Source organism: Phoca vitulina, unplaced genomic scaffold (assembly GCF_004348235.1).
Source record: "Phoca vitulina isolate PV1807 unplaced genomic scaffold, GSC_HSeal_1.0 scaffold14, whole genome shotgun sequence".
NCBI lineage: Eukaryota > Metazoa > Chordata > Mammalia > Carnivora > Phocidae > Phoca > Phoca vitulina.
Window position 1 is genome coordinate 41,146,446 of NW_022589717.1, and position 27,309 is coordinate 41,173,754.

General features: G+C 34.3%; 2 protein-coding genes across 4 annotated transcripts in view; both read right to left on the reverse strand.

The window, feature by feature from the left end:
* SPOCK3 (SPARC (osteonectin), cwcv and kazal like domains proteoglycan 3) overlaps positions 1–27,309 on the reverse strand; it is a 478,511-nt gene that overhangs the window by 75,665 nt on the left and 375,537 nt on the right. The gene's annotated exons all lie outside the window — the stretch shown is intronic.
* The window catches only part of LOC116637297 (quinone oxidoreductase-like), a 79,483-nt gene continuing 56,114 nt past the window's right edge, over positions 3,941–27,309 (reverse strand). The window contains 2 exon segments of the mRNA XM_032412690.1: positions 3,941–5,379; positions 5,381–5,451. Coding sequence (XP_032268581.1) covers positions 4,449–5,379; positions 5,381–5,451 — 1,002 coding nt within the window. The 3' untranslated portion in view covers positions 3,941–4,448.

The window sequence follows — 27,309 nt, forward strand, 5'->3', positions numbered from 1 at the left end:
TTGTATGTGAGAAAGAGAAAAGCAGTCCCTGAGAGCCAGAGATAGCTGGGTGCTGATGCTGACGCCTTAGTGATACTTGGAGTCAGTCTGGCCTCATAGCTAAGCTGTGTTATTTCACAGAACAGAACACCACCAGACAAGGCCACTCTGTGACCATGAGGGAGCAAGATAAAAATTGAGACTACTCTGCAATCATATCTGAGCACCGATAAAACAAACATGTGTCCATACTACAAAATTAGCCAAATAATCCCCTGCCCTGGCCTTTTCCTAATATGGGTAACTACTGCAATTTTATCAGTCATGACTTTAATTCTACTTTATTCCTTTCATCCTATCGATAAAAATCCTTAAGCAAAACAAACATGGTATTATGTTCTCTTCTCACAATATTTAATCCAGAGCCAAGTCCCAGCTTTCGGAATACTTTCTGAAACCATTTAACACAAGTCCAAAAGTGTGTTCTCCTTTATTGCAATGAGACAATCAATCTACTTTTTTGACTATAGGTGTGGCCTTGGTAGTCTTTTGCTAGAGGGAATTGATATTTGGATAAAGCATATAAAATGTGATAATGTATCACTAATAGTAGTCTCGTTTAATTTCTCTTCACAGATCACCTAAATCAATGAAACATATTTGTTGCATGGTTTTTGTTGAGATACTAGACAAATATACTCCTGCCAGCAATATCATGGAGATATTAATAGGACCTATGAGTATGGGTGTATGTTTGTGTACATCTTGTCATCATGAAATAGATTTAAGACATTTTAGAGATTTAAATGGCAAAATGGGATCCTCATATTACAATCCAAACTATGAAAATAATATATAATTAAATTCCCAGTATATCACTAGCTTGCTCAGTTGGCACATGGGATGTATTGTCAAAAACAGAACAGGGGCACCTGGGTGGCTCAGTCGGTTAAGCATCCAACTCTTGGTTTCAGCTCAGGTCATGATCTCATGGGTGGTGGGATGGAGCCCCATGTGGGGATCCATACTCAGTGGGAAGTCTGCTTGAAGAGTCTCTCCCTCTGCCCCTCCCCCCACTCATGCTATCTCTGTCTCTCTTTCAAATAAATAAAATCTTTAAAAAAGTATATGACAAAACATACATATAATATATATACATAAAACATATATACATACATATATATATATATATTTGAAAGTATGGAGAGGTTTCTCTTATTTAGCTTCTAATTCTGAAAATTTCATTGTCTTTTTAAATAAAATTTCTCATTTGATCAGAGTACCACTGAAATACCCTCCAATATATTTTTCCTAATTTATTTATTTATTTATTTTTAAAGATTTTATTTATTTATTCATGAGAGACAGAGAGAGAGAGAGAGAGGCAGAGGGAGAAGCAGGCTCCCAAGGAGCAGGGAGCCCGATGTGGGACTCGATCCCAGGACCCTGAGATCATGACCTGAGCCGAAGGCAGACACTTAACCATCTGAGCTACCCAGGTGCCCTATTTTTCCTAATTTAAAAAATCCAATAGCATGGGGCGCCTGGGTGGCTCAGTCAGTTAAGCGTCTGCCTTCGGCTCAGGTCATGATCCCAGGGTCCTGGGATTGAGCCCTGTGTGGGGCTCACCTGCTCAGCCTTCTCCCTCTCTCTCTGCCTGCCTCTCTACCTACTTGTGCTCTCTCTCTATCTCTCTGTCAAATAAATAAATAAAATCTTAAAAAAAATCCAAAGAAAAATTTTAATCAAATGCTTACCATGGCTTCTATAATTGCTTAAAGCTTCACAGGATCTAATTTTTTAGAAGTATTTTCATATACGTGATTCTTGTTTGCTTCAGTTACTTGGCTATTCTTGGTCTAATACAGTTCATATAAATTTAAAAACAGTTTGTTAATTTCCACAAAAGCTCACCTAGGATTTTGACTAGGATATCATTTATTTCAAAGATCAATTTTTAAAATTTTAATTCCAGTATACTTAACATACAGTGTTATATTAGTTTTGGGTGTACAACATAGTAACTCAGCAATTCTATACATTACTCAGTGCTCATCATGATAAGTGTACCCTTAATCTGCATCACCTATTTCACCCATCCCCCCACTCACCTCCCCTCTGATAACCATCAGTTTGTTCTCTATAATTGAGTCTGTTTTTTCATTTGTCTCTTTTTTCTTTGTTTGTTTTGTTCCCAAAGATCAATTTTGATGCTCTCTATTCATAGACATAGTACATACCCCTAGTTATTTAAGTTTTTCTTGCTTTCAATATTTTATGTTTTCTCTGTAGTGGTCTTGTGTGTGTGTGTGTGTATTTTAAGATTTATTTATTTATTTTTAGAGAGGGGGGTTAGGGGCAGAGGGAGAGCATCTCAAGCAGACTCCCATCGAGTGCAGAGGGCAACACAAGGCTCAATCTCACGACCCCAAGATCATGACGTGAGCCAAAATCAAGAGTTGGAAGCCCAACCGAGTGAGACACCTAGAACCTCTGGTCTTGTGTGTTTTTAATAAAATTCATTTCTAAGTCTAATATTTCTTGATACTATTTAAGTGATAACACTTAAACTTTTTTCCCTTTATTTCTTTTTTTTTTTTTTTTAAAGATTTTATTTATTTATTCATGAGAGACAGAGAGAGAGGCAGAGGGAGAGAAGCAGGCTCCCAAGGAGCAAGGAGCCCGATGCGGGACTCGATCCCAGGACCCTGGGATCATGACCTGAGCCGAAGGCAGACGCTTAACCATCTGAGCCACCCAGGCGCCCTTTTCCCTTTATTTCTTATAAATAAAAATAAAATTAGCTTTATAATGAAATTACATAAGCAGTCTTTTTCAAATTCACTTATTTATTCTAAAAGTTTACTTCCAGATTCCTTTGGATTTTAATATATATTCACATTGTCTGTGAATAAAAGTAGTTTAATTTCTTGCATTCTTATTACTCCTTTTATTTAATTTTGTGGATTTACTGTACTTCTAGGACAGTTGGATAAAATACTGAATGTAAATCATCATACCAGGAATCCTCGTCATGGACCCAGTCTCAAAAACAATGTGTTCAACATTTTACCATTAACCATATTTGCTATAGACATTTTTGTAGAAGAATTTTATCTGATTAAGGAAGTTTTTTTACTTGATCATTAATTTCTGAAACTTTTTGTCAGGAATGGACATTGGAATTGATTAAATAATTTTAAACATATGATTTTTAATTTTTTTTTTCTAAGTAATCATCCCTTTATTTAGTTTTGATAAGGACTTCCAGCACAGAACACTGTTAGAAATTAACCATTAGGAACTACGTAAAAGAGATGTAAGGCAAATACAATATAAAGACGAAATAGATAAACACAGGTTTTATTTTTCTACAGAATTTACTGCAGGTTATCATGTAATGAAGACAAAAGCAGATCACTCTTAATGTGCCAAATTTGTTTAGTAATTTAAATAAAAACGTAGGACTCCCATTGCACAGATAATTCTAAACCTATTTTGAAAATCAAATCATCAGGAAGTATCTATCGGGAGACTATGTACCTACCTATCATATTATACCAAAAATAAGGCTGCTCTCTTCACAGAATAAATGGATAATGAAGGGGGGGAAATCAGAGGGGGAGACGAACCACAAGAGACCATGGACTCTGAGAAACAAACTGAGGGTTCCAGAGTGGAGGGGGGCGGGGGGACGGGTCAGCCCGGTGATGGGCATTAAAGAGGGCACGCATTGAATGGAGCACTGGGTGTTACACACAAACAATGAACCATGGAACACCACATCAAAAACCAATGATGTAATGTCTGGTGATTAACACAATATAACAAAATAAAATAAAAAAAAAAAGGTGGCACTAAATGTACAATTAAAAAAAGAATATATGGATAATGAGTAATCAACCATCAACACAGTGGATGTTCTAATATTGGGGAAATAGTGGAAAACTATGTGTTAAAAAACAAATTTCTCTGGACATTGTTTATCTTGCCCTTGCAAGAGACTTGTAGATCCAGATGAGATTAGCTTAGAAAAGGGGTCTTATTTAGTCCAGAAAATCTTCAGAGTCCAATACTGTTCTGAGTTAATCAGATACTAAAGAACCTTTACAAGGAAAAGTAGGCTTGGAAATCACACAGACTTATTTTGAATTAGCTTGTTTTAGCCAAAGGTATGGAATTAATGATCAAGTACCGGGAATTTTCTGTAACGCACCCAATGCCAAATGACTACTGACATTCTATTTCCTGCTGTGATGACTCCTTGATTAGAGGTAGGTGGGAGGCATAAAGAATATTGTGAGCTATAAAATAAATTGTACTCCAATGCCCAGATCTCTAAAGATAAATCTTGTTTTTTAACATAAGAAACTCACTGAATCAAACGAATGCTGATTAGAGCAAAGGTAGTGTAAGTAAAACTGGGACAGGAAACCTCTAATTGCATAGGAAATACATGAAAGAATTAATCATTCTAAGAGAAGAATCATTTTCCCACTAGCCCCACTGTTATGGATGATATTTTCGTAAGCCTGGGCCACCTCCTCCAGTGAATACTGAGAACCTATTACAGGTCTCAACCAACCAATTTCCATTCCAGCTTGAAGGACGGCTGCAAATTGCCTAAATTCCTCCTTAGTTGATGAATAGAAAGCAACTCCAGTTATACTAGATTCCTTTGCCATGGTGTCCCGTGGGTTTATTTCAATAGGACCTCTGCTGCCAACAATTATTACTCATCCTCCATATGACAGAAGATTCAAATCATTACTAAGATTTACATTAGCTAACATTTCAATGATCACATCAATTTCTTTTTCACCAACAGATTTCTTAATTTTATCAATATAATTAAGTTCTCTGTGATTGAACACTTCATGGGCTCCATTTTGCAAAACAATGTTTTGTCCTTCCTCAGTACCAGCTGTGCCCAAAACCTTTAAGCCATAAGCTCTGGCAATTTGGCATGCTGCTAGTCCAACTCCTCCGCTAGCCCCATGAACCAGCACACTTTCTCCAGCTTTCACACGGGCACTGTGGAGCAGAGCTCGATAAGCAGTAAAATATGGAATACCGATGGCAGCTCCTTGCTGAAAGTCCAGTTTTTCTGGCAGTGTGTAAACACTGTCATCTGCTGCGAGAGCATACTCGGCGTAGCCCCCAGAGATGGTGCTGGTAGTGAAAACTCTGTCACCTTTCTTGAAAGTGGATACATTATCTCCAACGGCTTCTATTATGCCAGCCACATCTGAACCAGGAGTATAGGGTAAGAGTGGTTTTCTGCTGTAAGTACCAGAACGAATATATGTTTCCACTGGGTTTACACCACATGCGTGGACTTTGATCACAACCTGATGGTCTTTTGGAATTGGTACTGCAATATCCGACTGGAGTTTCAGCTTCTGGTCCACCAAATTCAAAAACTCGAATCGCTCTCATCAACTTCTGTCCAGTCGTTATGGTGATCCGGTTCTAGAGTGGGGAAGCAAAACCTGCGAAGGCTCACCCAGATTCCACAGAAAAGCTGTTTTGTTTTTGTTTTTTTTTTTAGTGTTATAAACAAAACTGATTTTCTAATGTTAAAGCTCCTTTTATTTCCTGGAATTCATTCAACTTTGTTCTGATATACTATACTTTCTAAAACATACATATTAGACTAATTTTATTATTTATTAGGCATTTTCCAATTACTGCTATGAATGAGACGAGCTCATTAATTTCCTTGTCATACTTTTTTATCAAGCTAATGCTGGACACATAAAATAAACTGGGGAGTGCTACTTTTTTTGCCTTATCCAAAAGTGTGTAAATAAAGTTAGTATTATTTTTATTTTTCCTTAAATATCTGGGCCTAAATCTTCTTTTGATTAGATTGTTTAAATTTTCTATTTCTTTTTTTATCAATTTAAGTAAGAGTTTATTGTTGCTTCAGTATTTGTCCACTTTAATTTATTTAATGATATTCAAATGTATTAATTGAAAGATGTTCCCTTTATTATGTTTTTAATTTCTGTTGGCTATGTTATAATGCCTCCTCTTTTATTCATGATATTCTTTATTCACTCTTTCATTTTCAGGTTTTCATTTGTTTTAATATTAGCAAATACCCAACTCCTGTGATCTTCTCAATTTTTAATTTTCATTTTTATTAATTTATGCTCATGTCTTTATTATTTCTTCCTTCTTCTCTGGGTTTAATGTGCTCTTTTCTTTTAATTTCTTGAGATAGATGGTTTGATCATTGATAATTCTTATTTTCTTCTTTTTTGACATAAGTACCTCAAGCTAAAGATTTCTAAGAATTGACTTCACTTCATCCCATAAACTATAATATTTATTATTTTTATTACCTTCTAGTTTCATAATGTTTTTACTTCTATTGTGATTTACTGCTATATAATGTATATTATATAGCAGTAAAAGCATTTTTTTTTTAATGTTTAAACATGTAGGGGATTGTAATATAATCTTAGGTATTGATTTCTACTTTACTTGTACCATGATTAGAGAGCATGGGATGATTCAGGTAGGAGACTGGTGGAGTTATTGTATAAAATGCTACCAAGGGGTCAATAAGGTAAGAGATCTGTGATTATTAAATTTAGTAATATGGAGTGTAATGTTGAGCTTAACACAGCTATCCCAAGGCAATGATTGGAAAGAATTGCTATTATTTGCAACATTCTAACCTTATTAAAAGTCATATAATTATTCATATTTTGGTCAAAAATATATTTTATCATATATCATGTCAAACTTAAGCTTTAAAAACATATCAATTCAAAGGTTCTCTTCATTTTTCTGATCACTACTTGGAGAAAACAAAAATTTAGAAAAATGTTTTAATTTTATCATTTTGATTGAGATTTCCCAGATTGGGTAATAAGAGTATCTAGCACTTATTTTATTCAAATTGCACAAAGATAATAAGCTATAGTCAACTTTCTGAATTAAAGATCTGTTTTGGGGTGCATGGGTGGCTCAATAAGTTAAGCATCTGACTCTTGATTTTGGCTCAGGTCATGATATTGGGGTTGTGAGATCAAGCCCATGTCAGGCTCTAGGTTCAGCATAGATTCTCTCCCTTGGTCCCTCCCCCTCTCCGCTAGCACATGCATGCATGCTATCTCTCTAGAAAAATTAAAAAAAAAAATAATAAGGTCTGTTTTGTTTATTTTATTTGCCATTTAAAAAAATATTCAATTGGAACATTTAAAAAGATCTAGAAATGACCATTTCATAATATTAATTAATTAAAGTTTCCAATCAATGTTTCCCCATAGTAATCATTTTTCTATGCAACATCCATAATTTAACAAATTCACTGAAAATTGAACTCTTTTTTTTCCAAGTTTTTATTTAAATTCCAATTAGTTAACATACAGTGTAATATTAGTTTCAGGTATAGAATTTAGTGATTCATCACTTACATACAACACACAGTGCTCATCACAACAAGTGCCCTTCTTAATACCCATCACCTATTTAACCCATCTCCCACTGACTTCCCCTCCAGTAACCCTCAGTTTGTTCTCTATAGTTAAGAGTCTGTTTCTATGGTTTGCTCCTCCCTTTTTTCTTCCCCTATGTTCATCTGAACTCCTATTCTTTTTTTTAATTTTATTTTATTATGTTATGTTAATCACCATACATTATATCATTAGTTTTTGATGCAATGTTCCCTGATTCATTGTTTGTGTATAACACCCAGTGCTGCATTCAATACATGCCCTCTTTAATACCCATCACCAGGCTAACCTATCCCCCCACCCCCTCCCCTTAGTTTGTTTCTCAGAGTCCATAGTCTCTCATGGTTCGTCTCCACCTCCGATTTCTCCCCCTTCAGCACATAGAATTAATGAACTCCTATTCTTAAGTAGCTCAGTGTCTCACCCAAATCATCATAATGCACAAAATTAAACAAGTAGTTTCTTCCATGGTGAATATGATTTTCTATGACCCAGTGCATGACATGTAACACTTAATATTAATCAATATTATCAATATTAATGTCCCACTTTCCACTAGGTCTTTAATATTCTAATAAATCTATTTAAATAAAATTTAATTTTAAGTTAATCAGCCTTATAGGAAAAGTAAAGTTAATATTTATATTTTACTCAAAGAAAAGTAAAATAAATTGGTACGTGTGGTATTCTCTCAAGAACAGGTATGCCAATGATTAGAGATTTCACTTGATAGAAATTGTCACACTTAGAAAATTCAACATAAACATTTTCACTTTCAATGCAGGAAGAGATTACAACTGAATGAACTTGAAAGACTTTGGTGATATGTTCTATTTCTAGAAATAGTGTTTCTATTTACCTTGTATTTCTCTTTGTATTAGTTTAACTAAAATATTCAAAGTAATATGTCAAAAGTATGATATTAAAGTGATTTTTTTTTTTTTTTAATTTTGAGGTACGCTCCCATCGGATCATAATTCTTCACTGGAATGAATTAAATTTTTTATTTAAAAATATTAAAGTGTTTCTATTTTAAAAGTTCCCACTTGCAAATACATATAGAGTAACACTATTATATTTTCTTTTTTTTTTTTTAAGATTTTATTTATTTATTTGAGAGAGAGAGAGAGAGCACATGAGAGGGGGAGGGCCAGAGGGAGAAGCAGACTCCCTGCTGAGCAGGGAGCCCGATGCGGGACTCGATCCCGGGACTCCAAGATCATGACCTGAGCCGAAGGCAGTCGCTCAACCAACTGAGCCACCCAGGCGCCCCATATTTTCTTTTTTTTTAAGATATTATTTATTCATTCGACAGAGAGAGACACAGCAAGAGAGGGGACACAAGCAGGGGCAGAGGGAGAGGGAGAACCGGAATCCCCGCTGAGCAAGGAGCCCGATGTGAGACTCGATCCCAGGACCCTGGGATCATGACCTGAGCCAAAGGCAGATGCTTAACGACTGAGCCACCCCGGAGCCCTATTATATTTTCTTTAATTTATTGATCAGATGCTTTTTTTAAAGGCACAACTGGTTGGGGGCTACAGGGAGAGGTGGTATACTTTAAAATTAATAAATATAAGCATTTTGAGTTCTTTCTTTAATAAAACATAACGAATTTTCTATTCCAATGATTCCATTTCATTAGATAATTAATAATACTTATCAAATCAAGGAAATACAGCTGTTTATTCTCATGATGTCAAATTAATGTTCCATATACACATTCTGTCCATGATTAATGTATCATAAACCTTCAAATGATTTAAATTATATTTTTATAAAGTAAATCTAATCTCAGTGTCTTATCACAACTGGGAAGACCACTAACAGTCCACAGGACAAAGACTACATGGCTGTATGGACAGAATAAGCAATATATACTCAGGGAAGATTTAGAAGGTGTCTGAAATATATTCTTACATAAAATATCAGTCATACGCTGAGATTCTAGTCTGACGTAATCTGAAGATGGAAGTGAAACAGCCAGTAAATGAATGATTCAACAAAAAGGTAGGCACTGAGGAATGTGTATGAAATGACATCAATGCTCTGCTTACTTCAAATTGAACAGTAACTCTAAAAATAATATTATGTAACAATTCGAAGTTTATTCTCAAATATTCACTCTTTGAAATAATAATGTCTTCCAGTGAAGAATTATTATCAGCAAAGACCATATCCAAAAATAAGACTGGGATAAGTTAGAATAATAATAATAACACTTCATGTATGTGGCATTTTTCTTCACTCTGTTGTCACAGTATCACTAAACAGATACTGCACCTACCAACTATCAGGACAAAATGGCCTATGACCACAGAACTGTTGAATCACAAAAAGCAAATTTAAAAAATTAATGTAATGGGTGGCTCAGTCCGTAAATGATGAAGTCTTGATTTTGGCTCAGGTCATGATCTCAGGGTCCTGAGATCGAGCCCTGCATCGGGCTCCAGGCTCAGTGGGGAGTCTGCTGGAGATCCTCTCTCCCTCTTTCAAATAAATAAATAAATCTTTAAAAAAGTTAATGTATCATGATACTGAATGTAGTTTAGATACTGACTTTGCTAGTAATGAAAACCTGTGCAATTTGGTATGGCTGCAAAACTGAATTAATCAGATGTTCTTCCATAAACACTTACATATATAGAATATGACCTAATAAAGAGATGTGCACATCTTTAAGTTTCTAACACATGCTGAACCTTATAATAAGCCTTCAATATAATTATCTCACCTAATCAGCACTGAGAGGCATCATCCCCATTTTAAGGATGAGAAAAATGAGGCCAGAGTATTTACATAGTTAACCCAAATCTACACAATTAGCTAAATTCTATAACTATGCATCATAACCAGTTATTTAAGCCTTACAACTCATGGTCTTCTTAATATTATGCTGCAGCATCCCTACAATAATAAAGGATTAAAAATCGTTGCATAATCTGGTAGGAACTATTTAATAATTCTTCCATGAAGATAAAATAATTATCTAGAAAAAACCTTAATTTCTGCTTTAATTGTAGCTCATATTGTCCTTTTCTCTCCTCTTCAGAAATAAAAATAATTCATTTCAAGTCATTTAAAGCCATTTTCACATAAATAGCCTATATTTTTCTAAAAATTACCCTTCAATCTCTTTTCTAGCTTTGAAATATGCATTGTCTTTGTTCATAGATGTGATTTTAACTGTGTATGCATATGCAATTTTTAATATGTGTTTTTCCTTGAGGCTGTCTCAAATTTCTTTATATATCCTGTGTAATTGGTGCTATAAACTTCATTATTCATTCTGTTAATTCGTGCCAAAATGATTCTTATGTGTGTGTACATCTTGGCCCTGCAGATTTTTAATTAATTTCATTGCCATCAAGTAGCATTTTTATAAAGCATCCTGTATACTTTGTAAGGCTGCAATTTTCCAGTCTGCCAAATGTGTTTTTTTTTTTTTTTTTCCCTGTCTCTTTCTCACTCTGAGAGGGCAGGCTTCCTCTGGAGCCACATAATATCACTGTGTTGATTGGAAAGGAAATTATATACAAATCAAACACTTTATGTTGAGATGAATGCATAACTAATTTTAAATCATAGAAATTCTACACGGTCTGACAAGATGTTGAAAAAGCACACAATCCTTATTCCTTTCCCCAAACCAAACCTGGAGAAACTACAGAAGTCAGAAACACATATGGATGAAAACCATGAAGAAAAACACTATCCAAGATATAGAAGACAGAAGGCCTCTGTGTTTGGTGTAAGCAGAAACTTTAGCTGGGAGGACTCGGCTCCAGTTCTAGCTGGGAAGTCTAATGCTCCTGTATCTCAATATTGTACTGGCTGGATACTTTCCTATGCTTTCAACACTTTATGAGAGAAGAACAGTGTCAAGAACCAAGAAGGGTCTTTACCCCACTTACACAGTAGCTCCTCACAATTTTATGGACAGTGACAGAAGACCTAGACTCTGGGCCAGAAACAGAGGTTAGTTTATTACACAGCGATAGGAGCAGCCAGAGAATAATAATTTTCTTGCTATTTCCCCAAGCCTTGATTCACACAGGGCAACATGGCAAGGACTCAGTGACATAACCAGAGCAGGTGACAGCTGCATACACAGTGTGCTGCATTACAGGATAGGAGCCCTGAGCTGAGAACACCTGCATCTTTTATAATGGACTATAAGCAAACCTTCCTTTTCCCAGGGTGGGAACATTAACTCTTATCTTTCAAGACTATAAGCAAACCTGCTTTTGCTTTGAAGAGAGACACTCTCTCTCTCCATTTTCAAAGGCTATTCACCATACAGATATCCTTGGCAAGGCAATCCAAACAGGGCCACTCAGTGTCTTCACTCATAAAATGTCATAAATATGAGTGGCTCATGCAGATTTGTACCCAGAATAGTAGTAGCAGAAGTTCAGGGTCACAGGGTAACATCAGGGTGGAAACAGAGTCTAATATGGGTGAAAACCAGATTATAATTAATATAAACACATCATCTATTCCTGACTGGCCCCTTGTCAAAACCTCCCTATCCGTACTGAGATTGGAGCCATTATATCTGGAGAGAGAAGCTCTAAGAAAGATTAAGGAATATAAAATTAAGGAATATAAAAAGAAAAACAGGCAATTCAAACCAAAAGTAAACCAGAATAACAATATTAATGTCAAACAAAATGGAATACAAGAAATAAAACAGCTTAGGGGCACCTGGTGGCTCAGTACGTTAAGCAGCTGCCTTCGGCTCAGGTCATGGTCCCAAGGTCCTGGGATCGAGCCCTGCATCGGGCTCCCTGCTTCTCCCTCTCCCTCTGCCTGCTCTCCCTGCTTGTGCTCTCTCTCTCTCAAATAAATAAATAAATCTTAAAAAAATAAATATTTTAAAAAATAGCTTAACAAACAGCTTAAAGGGCAGAGAGGGAATTTTAAGAGCAGATTAAGAAAATAGAACAGTAATTGACCCACACACTATTTTCTATAAGATAGAAAATGAGAATATTTAATCAGTGCGTGTAATATATCTGGTCTTGCTATAAACTCTAAAATTTTAATAATTTCAGCAATCTCATGAAGTAGCTTACTAAAAAAGACAAAGCACAAAGAGTTAAATAGTTTTCAAGATTACAGTTAATAAATATTATTTGCTAGATAATTGCTTTGAAAACTAGTCAAACCTTTTAAATCTCTCAATAAAGTGCCTATAATTAGAAAGGCACTCATTATATGTTAAATCTAATTATGGGATTGTTTAGCGTAGTATACTAATGCCTTAACATAACTAGAATGGTAGTGAAGACACTTTGATCACAGTTATGAAATAATTAACTATATTTTTAAAAAGAAATAATTTCATTTTTTTCTCTTGGCAGGATTAGGTTTAACTTACATTTTTTAAAAATTTATGTAGAACTTTATCTGGGTCATAAGTTCTTGGTTGTACTGCTTTGTACATAATATAAATTTGAATCATCATATTCATTAAATTCCTCTATCCCTCTCTCTTGTTACCAATTAAAATAGACACATACTTCACTTATCATACCGAATGCTGAAAGCTGCTATTAAAAATTGGACCTGAGACTTATACTTCTTTTAAAGATTCTGTCATAAATATATAAACTTATATTCATACTAAAATTAATTTAAAAACACGCCAGCTTAGTTTAAATCTTATTGCAACTATAGATAGGATTCTTAAAATGGTTTTCAATCAACAGGATTTAAAATAGAACCCTGTGAATTCCCTGTTTTTATAACTGAAAAAGACTTATAAAAGAAAATTATTTAACCAGGACATGAATTGCTTTTAAAAAGTCTCTAGGCCTTATTATAATTTGAGGTATAAAAGTCCATTAATAGTCATTGCATACTTTTTTTTTTAAGATTGTATTTATTTATTTGACAGAGACAGACACAGTGAGAGAGGGAACACAAGTAGGGGAAGTGGGAGAAGGAGAAGCAGGCTTCCCGCGGAGCAGGGAGCTAGATGTGGGCTCGATCCCAGGACCCTGGGATCATGACCTGAGCTGAAGGCAGATGCTTAACGACTGAGCCACCCAGGCACCCCCACTCATTGCATACTTAATGGTGAATTTCCCATTGACCTTTAGCATACCATGATACTACTAGCATTTGCAAAAAATAAAAGAATAAAAGACAAATCCTCATTTATCTTTAATTCTCATTAGTTTAAAATTACATTCATTAAGGGAAAAAAACACACAATGATTTCAATAAATACAAAATAATCATGTGAAAACATTAAAAATTCAATATACATTCATTCATGATAAAAACTCAACAATGAGTGAGAGAACTTCTTCAACTTGATAAAGAGTATCTCCAAAAAACTTGCAACTAACATCAAAATTGAAAGGGAAAATCTGAATGCTTGCCCCCTAAAATAAAGAACAATGTGAGGATGTCTGCTCTTACCACATAACACAACATTGTGTGAGAGCTTTTAGCCAGAAAAATGAATCAAGAAAAAAATAAAGGTATCAGGATTGGAAAGGAACAAAGTAAAACTGTCTTTATTTGCAGACAATGTGATCTTGTTTATAAAATGTCCTAAGGAACACACATACACACACATATACACACAGACACAAAGACACACAACTACAAGGTCATAAGGACACAAAATCAATATACAAAAATCCATGATAATTCTATACTACTAACTATGGACAATCTAAAAATGTAATCAAGAAAACAATTCCATTCACAAAAGTACCAAAATAATGAAATATTTATGAATAAATTTAACAAAACACTGACACTACAAAATACTGGTAAAAGAAATTGAAGCTCTAGATAAATTGAGAGATATTCCAAGTCACTGATTCGAACTCAACACTATAAAGATGGCAATTCTCTACAAATTTGTGTATAGATCCTATGAAATACCTATCAAAAAAACAATAGGCTCTTTTTCAGAAACAGGCAAGCAGGTTCTAAAATTTATATACAAATACAAAGGACCTAGAATAGCCAAAACGATGTTGAAAGAAAACAAAATTAAAAGGTTTACATATCCTGAATTCAAAATTTACTACAAAGCTACAACAATCAAAACAGTGTAGTACTGATATAGACATTTTAGATCTTGGGAACAAAAGTGAGAGTCCAGATATAAGAACTTATATATGCTACTATATAAATCCATATATTTAAAATTAATTTTCTTTTGAGTATAGTGATACACAATGTTACATTAGTTCCATATATACATAGTGATTCAAAACTCTATACATTAGGCTATGCTCACCACAAGTGTAACTACCATCTGTCACTATACAATGATACTTCAATATCATTGACTATACTCCTTATGTTTTGCCTTTTATTCCCATGACTTATTCATTCCATAACTGGAAGCCTGTATCTCCTACTCCCCTTCACCCATTTTGCTAATCCTCCACCCCTTTTCCATCTGGCAAACATGGGTTTGTTCTCTTTATTTATAGGTCTGATTCCACTTTTTTATTAATTTGTTTTATTTTATACATTTCACATAAATGAAATCATATGGTATTTGTCTTTCTCTGTCTGACTTATTTCATTTAGTATAATACCCTCTAGGTCTATCCATGTTGTCACAAACAATAAGATCTCATCCTCTCTTATGGTTAATATTCCATTCCGTATCCACTACCTTTTCTTTATCCATTCATCTATCAATGGAACCTTAGGTTGCTTCCATATCTTGGCTATTGTAAATAATTGTGCAATGAACAAAGGGGTGTATATATATTTTCAAATTAGGGTTTTGTTTTCTTTGGGTAAATACCCAGTAGTGGAATTATTGGATAATATGGCATTTCTATTTTTAATTTAATTTTATTTTTTTAATTTTTGAGGAACCTCCATACTGTTTTCCACAGTGGATATACTAATTTATATTCCCCCCAGTAATGTTCCTTTTTTTCTACATTCTTGCCAACAGTTGTTAGTTCTTATCTTTTTGATTCTAGCCATTCTGATTAGTGTAAGGTGATATCACTGTGGTTTTGATTTGCATTTCTGTGGTCACTTGATTTTTGACAAAGATGCCATCTCACACCAAACACAAACATTTACTTAAAATGGACCGTGCACACAAATTTAAGACCTAAAACTATAAAGCACTTAGGGGGAAAAGAAAAACAGGCATAAATCTTTGTGACCTTGGGTTAAGTAATTACTTCTTAGCTACAAAATCAAAACCACTAGCAACAAAAGAAATGATTGATAAATTAGATGTCATGAGTGCTGTGAATTTTATAAGACTGTTGAATCACAGACCTATATCTCTGAAAAAAATAATACATTATATGTTAAAAAAAAAAAAAGATAGTAGGAAGGGAGAAATGAAGGAGGGTAAATCGGTGGGGGAGACAAACCATGAGAGACTATGGACTCTGAGAAACAAACTGAGCGTTCTAGAGGGGAGGGCGGTGGGGGGATGGGTTAGCCTGGTGATGGCTATTAAAGAGGGCATGTACTGAATGGAGCACTGGGTGTTATATGCAAACAATGAATCATGGAACACTACATCAAAAACTAATGATGTAATGTATGATGATTAATATAACATTAACATAACATAATAAAATTTTTAAAAAAAGTTAAAAATTGTTAAACTTCAAAAGACACCATCAAGAATAGGAAAAGATAGGTCACAGACTGAGAAAAAATGTTTGTAAACCTTATCTCTGATACAGGTAACTAGAAAATATAAAGAAATCTTAGAAATCAATAATAAGGTGACAAATCATCCAATTAAAAATTGGCAAAGGGTTGGAGTACGTATTTTCTTAAAGAAGCTATATGAGTGGACAATAAGCACATATAAAGATGCCCAACATTATTACTCATAAATGTAAATTAAAAGTACAATGAGATACCACTTCACAGACACTAGGATGTTTATAAAAAACAGACAAGTGTTGATAAAACTGGAACTCTCATACATTGCTCATGGAAATGTAAAATGATGAAGATGCTTTGGAAAACAGTTTGGTAATTTCTTAAAAAGCTATGTAAATTTACCATATGATCATGCAATTCCACTCCTAGAGAAATGAAAACATATTAGTCAATCCAAGGACTTGTATAGAAATGTTCACAGCAGCATTAATGATAATAGCCCCAAAGTGGAATGAATCCAAACATCCGTTTCCTGGTAAATGGATTTAAAAAAATATTGTATATCCATACAATGGATTCTATTCAGCAATTACATCTGCTGTTGCTTATTTATAATAAATTGATAGCACTGAATGTTTGAAAAAATCCACAAGTGCTCTAGTAGGCATTAAACTAGAATAGCATTAGAAAGCTTTTTAAAAATGCACATTCTGAGGGGCGCCTGGGTGGCTCAGTCAGTTAAGCGGCTGCCTTTGGCTCAGGTCATGATCCCAGGGTCCTGGGATTGAGACCCGCATCGAGCCCCGCATTGGGATCCCCTCTCCGCGGGAAGCCTGCTTCTCCCTCTCCCACTCCCCGTGCTTGTGTTCCCTCTCTCGCTGTGTCTCCCTCTGTCAAATAAATAAATAAAATCTTTAAAAAAATAAAAATAGAAAAAATGCACATTCTGAAAATATTGCTGCCCTTTTTTCACCTAATTTGATCCTGACAATACACATAATATTGAAGTTTGACTTTGAATTAAATGATCAAACTAATCAGTCAATATTTATCTCATCATGAAATGATTGTATTTTCCTCATGAGAATCTATATGGTACAATCATGAGTGGCATTTGCTCTGAAATTAGATAGTCTAACTTCTTATTCTTGCTCTTCCACCAACCAATGGAATAAATTTGAAAAACTGCTTTCTTTCTGTCTCTCAATTTTCTTACCTGAAAGTGTGCATCAGTAGTTATCAGATAGTCATTATAGGAATTAAAGGAATTTTCACAAACAAAACACTTTGAACACTAGTTGACCATCATAACACTCAGTACAGTTTAGCTATTATTAAATATCTCTGAGATTTTCAGGCCTTAAATTGTATAGATTCAGAAGCAATTTCATAATTTCTTCAAGAGTTTTTGTTTTGTTTTGTTTTTGTTTTGTTTGTTTGTTTGTTTTAGGCATTCATGAGATGTCTACTCTGTCATGATGAGAACCAGCAGCTAGGTTGATTGTTTCTTGGATATCAGAACAATCCTCTTCGATAGCTCTACCATACATCAGTGCTTCTGTCAAACATGATTGGGTAGAAATCCTGATAACAATTGAAAACGTTTATTCTTGAAATTACCATCTTTTTTTTTTTTTCTTAAGTACAAAAATGTCTTTTTGCAGTCCAACTAATACAGTGAAATAGTCTGGGACCTTTAACCCCCAATATAAAAGTAGAGATACTTAGAGAGACGGCGCATGCACACACCTGCACAAGTGGGCAAGGCAAAGGGAGAAGGAGAGAGAATCTCAATCAGTGTCTGGGCTGAGCATGGAGCCCAATGTGGGGCTCAGTCTCATGACCCTGAGATCACAACCTGAGCTGAAACCAAGAGTCCGACACTTAACCAACTGCACCACCCAGGCACCCCAAGATACTTAAAAAAAATCTGATCTATTCTGGTACATTTTCATTTGTTAATATATTTTTTTTAAAAGTGAGAGAACTCACATTTTTCTTTTTCTATATTAATGATTAAAAAAACAGTAAAAATAAATAAGCAAAAAACAAGTTTATACTGGCAAATAACTAACTAAAAAGGATACTTATGCAGTCCCACGCAAATGCTGCTGACACTACAAAATACTGGTGAAAGATTTGATATTCAGGATTTGACTCACTGCTCCTTCAAATTTTGTACTGTGACATCCTTGTACTTTCTAGGTAAGGTGATTCCATTTATAACATATTTAAGAACGTTGCGGGGAAGATAATATAAACATTTGAAGTTTTGTTTTTTGTTTTCTGGGTTTTTTTAAGTCTTCCATTTTCACCAGTGGAACATAAATCGAAGTGATAACCACTTCCAAGCTGACACAATTGAGAGCAGTTCTATCTTTTCTATACTATCTTCTCTCATCTTCTGACCAAATCCAGAGGATCTAATAGAGGACTCTGAAGCAGAGATACCAGATGAAAAGACAGTGGGTGCGTTAGTCACATGAAAGGTTTGAGTGATGTACATATACTTGACTAGATTGTTCTGTTAGCAAGAAACACGCTTTAATTGTGTGAAGTCAGTGAGATTTAGGAGCTGTCTTATTGCAATGATTAACATACTCTGACTGGGACCCACCATTTTATTTTCAGCATGCCCTGACTGAGGAAAATTATCTGGCCCATTCTTTAGGAACACTTGATTTAAGGGCCAGAAAACATTGGTAGTAGTGGTATAAAATGCAATGAGCAGACAAGCTAACTTTTACCAGTTTAAGAATGTGAATATCCAGGGCACCTGGTGGCTCAGGTCATGATCCCCAGGTCCTGGGATTGAGGCCCCATATCGAGCTCCCTGCTCAGCAGGGAGTCTGCTTCTCCCTCTGCCCACCACCCCCCTGCCCCAACTCATGGTCTCTCTCTCTCAAATAAATAAATAAAATCATTTTTAAAAATGTGAATATCCATTGTTGCCATTGTGAATATCCATTGCATCTACATCCTTCATTCATTTGACCCCAACACAATGACTTTATGAGGTATGTCTTATATAAATAAGCCAAAGATTACTTCTGCATATTGGCCCCTTGGGTCTTGATATCTCCACTGCAGGCTGAGACCTGTTACCTCAAAAGTCTGCTGACACCAGACTCAAATTTTTTTATACATCCAATTATTTTAAAAATAGCCCAAACAAGCCAATTTTGTTCCCTTAGAGCCTACTTTCTTTGCATACTCCATTAAACCTCACCCAATAGCTGTTACCTATTGATAAACTAGGGCCTTGCTGTTATTAGGTCTGAATCTGCTGCTGCCCTTCAGAGTTCTCTGATCTTGAGATTCCCCAATATGCTACTGAGTGATATCGCCTAGACACAGAAGCCACCTCTCCAACACCCCTCTCCTCTGAAGTTCCCTTGCCCTTCTTCTCTTCTAGATGGTGGCCCCTGGACCTTAGGCCTCTTGACAGTCATGCTGTGAGGGAGTTTCCCTATCATACAATACTGTGCAAATGCTACTTGCTTGCTTGTCAGTAAAGCTTGTCTGTTACTACCTCTCGTTGTCATATATGTTTCCTTGATGTGCCCCAAATTCCTCAAAACCCCTACAATACATCAAATAGATTATCCCTATTTGAAACTGAAAAACAGAGCCCTGGAATAGTAAGTGAGTTGCTGAGATAAATTTTGATGGCTGCCAGCCCAATAGCTGCTTTTCCTTTCTTCCTCACTTGCAGAGCCTGGATCTTATTCCAGAGTTTACCTTTTCTCTCCAATATGATCATATCAGACTGGTCTAAGGTAATCTGCTGGTGACATGTTTCTGAATGAGCATATGACCCAGCTCTGATCAAAGACATGAGAGCAAGTCTACTAGGGAGTTTCTGTGACAAGTTTCTTTGCTGGGGGGTGGAAGAGAAGACATAAGGAAGAAACAGGTCTTCTACTAGTCACTGCTACTTCTACTCATGATTCCTGAACCTGGGGGGAATCCATATTTTGTTGTACATCATCTTGAGAAGAATATTGAAGATACAAGAGCAGAAAGATGGAAAAAACCTGGGCCTTTAATGACAATAATTACCGAATTCATGAATCCTGGAGCACTCACTTCTATACATACTACAGGAGATCACAAACCCCATTATTTTATATGTAGTTGAATTGGACTTCTATCCTTGCAGGGAAAATTATCCTAATTGATACACTTTACTAAAGCTGTATTACCAATGGGAAACTGAGTAATTTAAACCTATTCTAGGAAAATATCAAATTAGGAATATCAGTCTCCCTATAAGAATGTAATCAATTTAATTGCATAGAACTATGGAATAATTTTCTGGTCTTGAAATATTTCATTTATTCAGAGCTTGTGCTGGGCATTACATTTTTATGCTCATAAGAAAGCTCAAGATTTTAAATATTTATGACCCATGGAAATAAAAATGGTCACTATTATATGACTAAAAGGGACCTAAGCAAATCATCTACTTGATAAAAGTCTCAAGTAATATTATATTTGACTTTGTCTTTTTATCATGGCTTCCAGTGTTTTTCCACTGTGTTTTTTGAAATAAAAAGTAAAGGTATTAGGACCCTATTATTGTTAAGCTGCTTTACTACAAAGTTTATATCTACTTATCTTTAATAGATAGACTTGTCAAATAAAAGTCTTTCACAACTTGCAAAAAGTCATGTTTCCCTATAAGAATAGTCTATGAAACAGAAACTTATACTGAATTATATTTTGTACTCTATTTGTGTTATTGTATGACCTCAATTATAAAATATACCTGTTCTCTCATAAAAAATAGGTTTTAAAAATTGGCTATTGAGGGCGCTTTAAAAGTAAAATGAGTAACTTCCTTAGCATCATATAAAATAATGATGCATCAATTGTGCATCTTTGATTCATTGAAATGTGATAATGTAATGGATTGGCAAGTCAAAAATAATCATTCATTCTTCAAATATCAAGAAAGAGACATCATGTCAATAAAGAGAATGATCAAACTAGTTGTTCTGTGCTATCATCATCTTGTCTCTGACTAATATTTTTGTGGAGGACTCTTTGATTATATACCGAAGATAATTTTCAAGGAATAAAGTTAGTGGATCAAAGGTATATTCAATTTTAGACTCACTAAATAAATTATGTTTTCCAATTTATATCTGAACCTGGATTACATAAGAATGTCCCTGTCACTGGGAGCACCACACCTTAATAGGAATATAATTTTTGTCTTTGTGACTTACCTTTTCTTTTTTTCCCTTCCTTTTCTGTAAGTCTTATATTATCCTCCATGTCATAGCAACCTCTGTGTTTTAGGGAGAGCTAGATCAGGAGGAGGGCAAATGGCCTGACCAGAAAATCAAAATTTCCAGTGTTGCTTGCCTACAGAGATTCAATAAGGATGAGGCTAAAATCAAATCTAAAATTTGCTGGGCTTATTAAAAAATAAAGTACAACATTATTTTGCTTTATTTATTTGTTTATCTATCTAGAGCTTAAAGGAAAATGCAGACCTGAAGTAGTCAACAATCTATATATTCAATCAAGCTTTACTTTTCTGATGGTGTTTTCTTTTCTTTTCTTTTTAAAGATTTTTATTTATTTGTTTTGAAAGAGACGACGAGAGCACGAGCAGGGGGAGAGGGGGAGAGGGAGAGGAAGGGCAAGGAGCAGACTCCCCACTGAGAAGGGAGCCTGACTTAGGGCTTGATCCCAGGACCCTGAGATTGTGACCTGAGCCAAAGGTGGATGCTTAAACAACTGAGCCACCCCTGCGCCCTTGTAAGTGTTTTCTATTTAGTTTTAATTTTACCAATATTGGAGTTTTTCTGGAGCATGTATTCTGAAAATTGGGATTAATTTATCTTTGGTTAAAGAAGTAATACTATCAATACTATCAAGTAATACTATCTGTGGTTAAAGAAGTAATACTCTCTGTTTAGAATTAGTTTAATTAGTTTAATTCTAAACAGAGATTTCCTTAAATGTTTAATCTTTGAATAGTAATTTAATTATGATATATCCACTCCCTAAGATCACCTTCTGCCCTTTGAAAAGGAGATAATGAGATGTAATTAAGAAACTTGTGTTTACATAACATAAGGTATGTAAAATGTCTGGGAACACTGTTGGTAGGAGATGAGTATCCAAGTGATGACAAGCCATAAGAATTGTTCACTCAGTTAAACGAAATTTAACTGCATTTAATACACACTTACATTGTGCCATGTGCTTGGATTCTCTGGTAGCAAGTTATATTTTGTTTATGGTAAAAAGTTATATATTCCAGTTACTTTTTGCAAAATAGAGCTACCTTCAGTTATCACTCAGCTTTACTATAAAAAATATAGGGTTTCACGTCAGTATGCAGAGAAAACAGCAGGAAAAACAAGAACCACATCATTTTGAAATCATAAAAATGTATACATGGTGGCTAGCTTGTTTACCAGCTACATTACTTGCTCTGAATAGCAGTAAATCTGTAGAGCTTGTTGAAACCAACTATTTCCTCATATATTACACCATTTTGTGCCTGCCATGCACTTCAAATCTGAGCATGAGAATAACTGCCCTTATATATACTTCCCACCTACTAGAAAAGAAATTCTATGACAAAATGCAAATAATTCAAAGATACATTGCTAAACACTTTTCATCTATCACAGAGCATCTCTCTTTTTGAGAAGAGAAAAACTTTAGTAGCCCATAAATGTAAGATTTACATTTCCCAATTGAATCTAAATTATTGTTATTTAAAATGAATGGCACTTTAGAGAAATACATAAACAGTACAATTCTCAAGTCTAATTATTTTCCTTATTTTTAAAATAGTCATAGCTTAATTAATTTTAGCATACATTTCAGTATAATGATTTCAGCTTTTTAAAGATTATTGGTTGATATGCCCTGTAGTCTTTTCCTTACATACATTCTAAATCTTGTAGAACTGAGTGGATATTGTTTGGTTCTTCATAAATTAAAAAATAGAGTGATTAGTCATAGTTTATGAATTTTGTAACAAAATTTATGATTTTTAAGATAGATTTATGTGTATATAATTTTGATTTACAAAATTTTTCAAAATTCCCTTTGTATTTAATTAATAAATTGCATCTATTTTAAAATGGAAGTTAGCTAGAATTTATACTTTTTGGTTGACAATTTCCAGAGAAGAAAAATATTTATTATCAGTAATATATAGGAATTAGATAATATTGTATTACTTTTCATATTATGTGGGCAAGAATTTGTCTCAGTTACTGCTTTACACCAGGGATTCTGTAATAGTATGATATTATCTCCCAAGGCAAACAGATTATTCTTATCACCAGGTTTAATCAAATTTCTAGGGTAAAAACCTTCTTCCTTGATATTGTGATAGTGGGAAAGTGATTGTTTCACATCATGGCAGGGCAAAATAAACATTTATATGGGCAAATTCTCTTTTCATTTTCATTTGTACACATTAAGGACAAAAATGCCTAAAGCTTATAGGATATCATGTGTATAGTGGCTCTTAACTGCTGAATTTACAAGTGACAGGTTTCAAAGAAGCAAGTATTTCTTTTGACCATTGATCTTCACTTTATTCAAGCTTTTCCTAAAAGGCTAGAATCTCCCAAGAGAAATGTACCTCGCTTTAAATAATAGGGAGAAATGTTCTGAGATGTCATACTTGCACTGAGAAGACTGACATTACAATTACTATGTTTTCCTATTAAAGAATATTTTTATCTGAAATATTGAATTTCATTCTTCTGTATATAGCTGTCCAATTTTCCCAGCACCATTTATTGAAGAGACTGTCTTTTTTCCATTGGACATTCTTTCCAATGTTGAGTATTTGTTGAAGATTAGTTGACCGTAGAGTTGAGGGTCCATTTCTGGGCTCTCTATTCTGTTCCATTGATCTATGTGTCTGTTTTTGTGCCAGTACCAAGCTATCTTGGTGATCACAGCTTTGCATTATAGCTTGAAATCAGCCAACGTGATGTCCCCAGCTTTGTTTTTCTTTTTCAGCATTTCCTTGGCGATTTGAGGTCTTTTCTGGTTCCATACAAATTTTAGGACTGTTTGTTCTAGCACTTTGAAAATGGTGTAAAGGTGTTTACTTAAGGCAAATAAATTATGAGACAATGTAAACAATTTACTTAAGTGATCCTATTTTTTAATGTAGCCAGTTTCCAAACAAAGAACTTGAAATAAATGATATACTCTCACCACACACACATAGGCAAATGTACACAAACCCCAAAACATGGATTAGATCAGATCTTGTTGATATAGATTGTATAATTTACATCAGATTAATATGGCTCAATATAAACAAGACTGTTATAAATTTAAGTTGAGTTTATCTTATTTAGAGTTTAGCAGATAATTCTAAAGACCACCTTTGTAAAGAATGGCAACATTCATAAGTAGTCAGATGGTAGACCATGCATGTAGTCATTAACATTTTGTTTCTTTTTGTAAACAGGACTCAATATGTTATATGTTTAAGGAAAAGGGACTATTTTAAGCTCCCTTTATTTCCTTCTAACTTTGAATTTTGTTTTTAATTTATCAATATTTTATTGTTTTTTTAATTTTAATTCCAGTATAGTTAACATAGAGTAATATATTAGTTTCAGGTGTACAGTATAGTCATGCAGCAATTCTATACATTACCAGTGTTCATCATGATAAGTGTACTGTTAACCCCCTTCACCTATTCCCCCATCCCACCCATATACCTCCCCTCTGGTAACGATCAGTTTGTTACTAACTCTATGGTTAAGAGTCTATTTTTTGGTTTATCTCTTCCCCCCATCCTTTATTTGCTTGTTTTGTTTCTTAAATTCCACATACTAGGAAATCATATGGTATTCGTCTTTCTCTGACTTATTTTGCTTAGCATTATACTTTCTAACTCCATCCAGGCTGTTTCAAATGACAAGATTTCATTCATTTTTATGGCTGAAAATATATACAGAATGGAATATTATTCAGTCATAAAAATACATGATGGGATATTATCCATTCATCTTCTTTATCCATTAATCTATCAATGGACACTTGGGCTCCTTCCATAATTTGGCTATTGTAAATAATGCTGCAGTAAAAATATGGGTACATATATCCTTTCAAAATAGTATTTTTGTATTCTTTTGTATTGTTTGGGTAAATACCCAGTGTGATTACTGTATCATGTGGTAGTTCTATTTTTAATTTTTTGAGGAAACTCTATATTGTTTTCCACAGTGGGTGTTCATCAGTTTGCATTCCCACCAATAGTGCATGAGGACTCCTTTCTCTTGATTTATCAATATTTTAAACTGAGTAAAGAAAAAAATAAGTAAAAAAAAATAAAGAGTATAATTGTATTCAATTATTTATTTAGTTATTTGCTAAGAAGAAGAAAGTGATTTTCAAAGTACTGGCACTCTGCAATGATACCCTAACCTATTACTGTTCTCAAAACAGAAACATTTTCTTACAGAAGGTCTGACACAGGGGGACAAAAAGTCTCCTGTAGAAGACCCCTGCTTGGCAGACAGTCTGTTATTGCTGCAAATTCAAGTTCTTTAAACAGATAGGAGTTGTGTTATTGGTCATGTCATCTGTGTCTTTTGAAAATTTGTATTATGACAACTTTAAAAATCTCATTTATCTTTCCTGTGGCAACCCTTCAAATTTTAAAATGCTCACCTCTCTGAACCAGAAACGTTTCACTTTTTTCAGATTAAATATCTTAACTCTTTAAATCATTCTTTTTTTACATGAGATAATTATTTATCACCACCCTGTCTGTTCTAAGGTTTACATCTCTATCTGGATACTCCCATTACACAAGTTTGCATTAATACATTAATAGTAACCCACACAGGTGTCTCTATCTAGCATGTTGGAAACTAAAATAAATTCACTTTTCACATGAATTGTTTCCAATCAGGTAGGTCATTCGTATTATGTTGTTTATGAAATAATTTTTATTTTTATTTTTTTTAGGAATCTAAATGCAAGTCTTTATAAATGTTTCTATTCATTTAAAACTTGTTCCTTCAAAGTTACTCCATGGCTTGGTTTAACAAGTCTGAGTCTCAGTGTACCATTATAGAAGAATCCATTCTTCTCAGTCTTGTTTGATATTCAGATTTGATAAGCATATTTTCTAAGTTATAGGGAAACTGTGATAAACAGGCTAGGACCAGAGACAGACTAATATGTGAAAAAAGCTAGGGAATTTCAAGAAAAAAAGTGTTTCTTTTGTAATTTCTTATCGGTTTGCACAGATATAATTAAAAGCTAACTCAAATCTTGAAATCAGGTTGTGAGAGTCCTTCAACTTTTTTTTTTTTTTTTAATTTTCAAAATTGTTTTGGCTGTTCTAGCTGCTTTGTTTTTTCACATGTTTTAGAATCAGTTTGTAAACTTCTACTAAAACAAAACCGAAACAAAACCAAAACAAGTAAACAAAAACTGTGGGCATTTAGCTATTCTGTGGAATCTACTGAATAATTTAGTAGAGAAATAGCAGTTTAGCAATATGAAGTCTTTAAACCCACTAACATGGTACATATCTCTATTTATTTATATCTTTGACCTTTCTCATGATGTTTCGTCATTTCCATTTAATGCACTAAATTTTATCAAGATAATGTTAAACCTCATGAAGTGAGTTGGAATGTGTTTCTTCTTCCATGATCTGGATAATTTGGGATAAAATTTCTTCCTTAAATGTTTGTTAAAATTTGCTGATGAAGTCATCTGTGCCTGGAGTTTTCTTTATGGTTACATTTTTAATTATAAATTAAATTACCTTTACATATATAAAGGGAAAAAGATGGAAGGCTATTTAGGGTATGCATTTCTTCTATATTAAATTTTGATAGTCTGTGTCTTTGAAATAATTGTCTATTTCATTTAAGTTATCATATTCATTGACATGAGCTCTTCACAACATGCTCATTATCCTTTTAAATATTGTCTAAAGTAGTGTTTGTCTCCTCTCTTATTTTCTTGACCAGTCTGTGTAGAGTTTTATCTATTATCTTGACCTTTTAAAGAAACCACCTTTTTGGGGTGCCTGGGTGGCTCAGTCGGTTAAGCATCTGCCTTCAGCTCAGGTCATGATCCCAGGGTCCTGGGATCAAGCCCCGCGTCGGGCTCCTTGCTCAGTGGGAAGCCTGCTTCTCCCTCTCCCTCTGCCTGCCACTCCCCCTGCTTGTGCTCTCTCTCTCACTCTCTCTCTCTCTGTCAA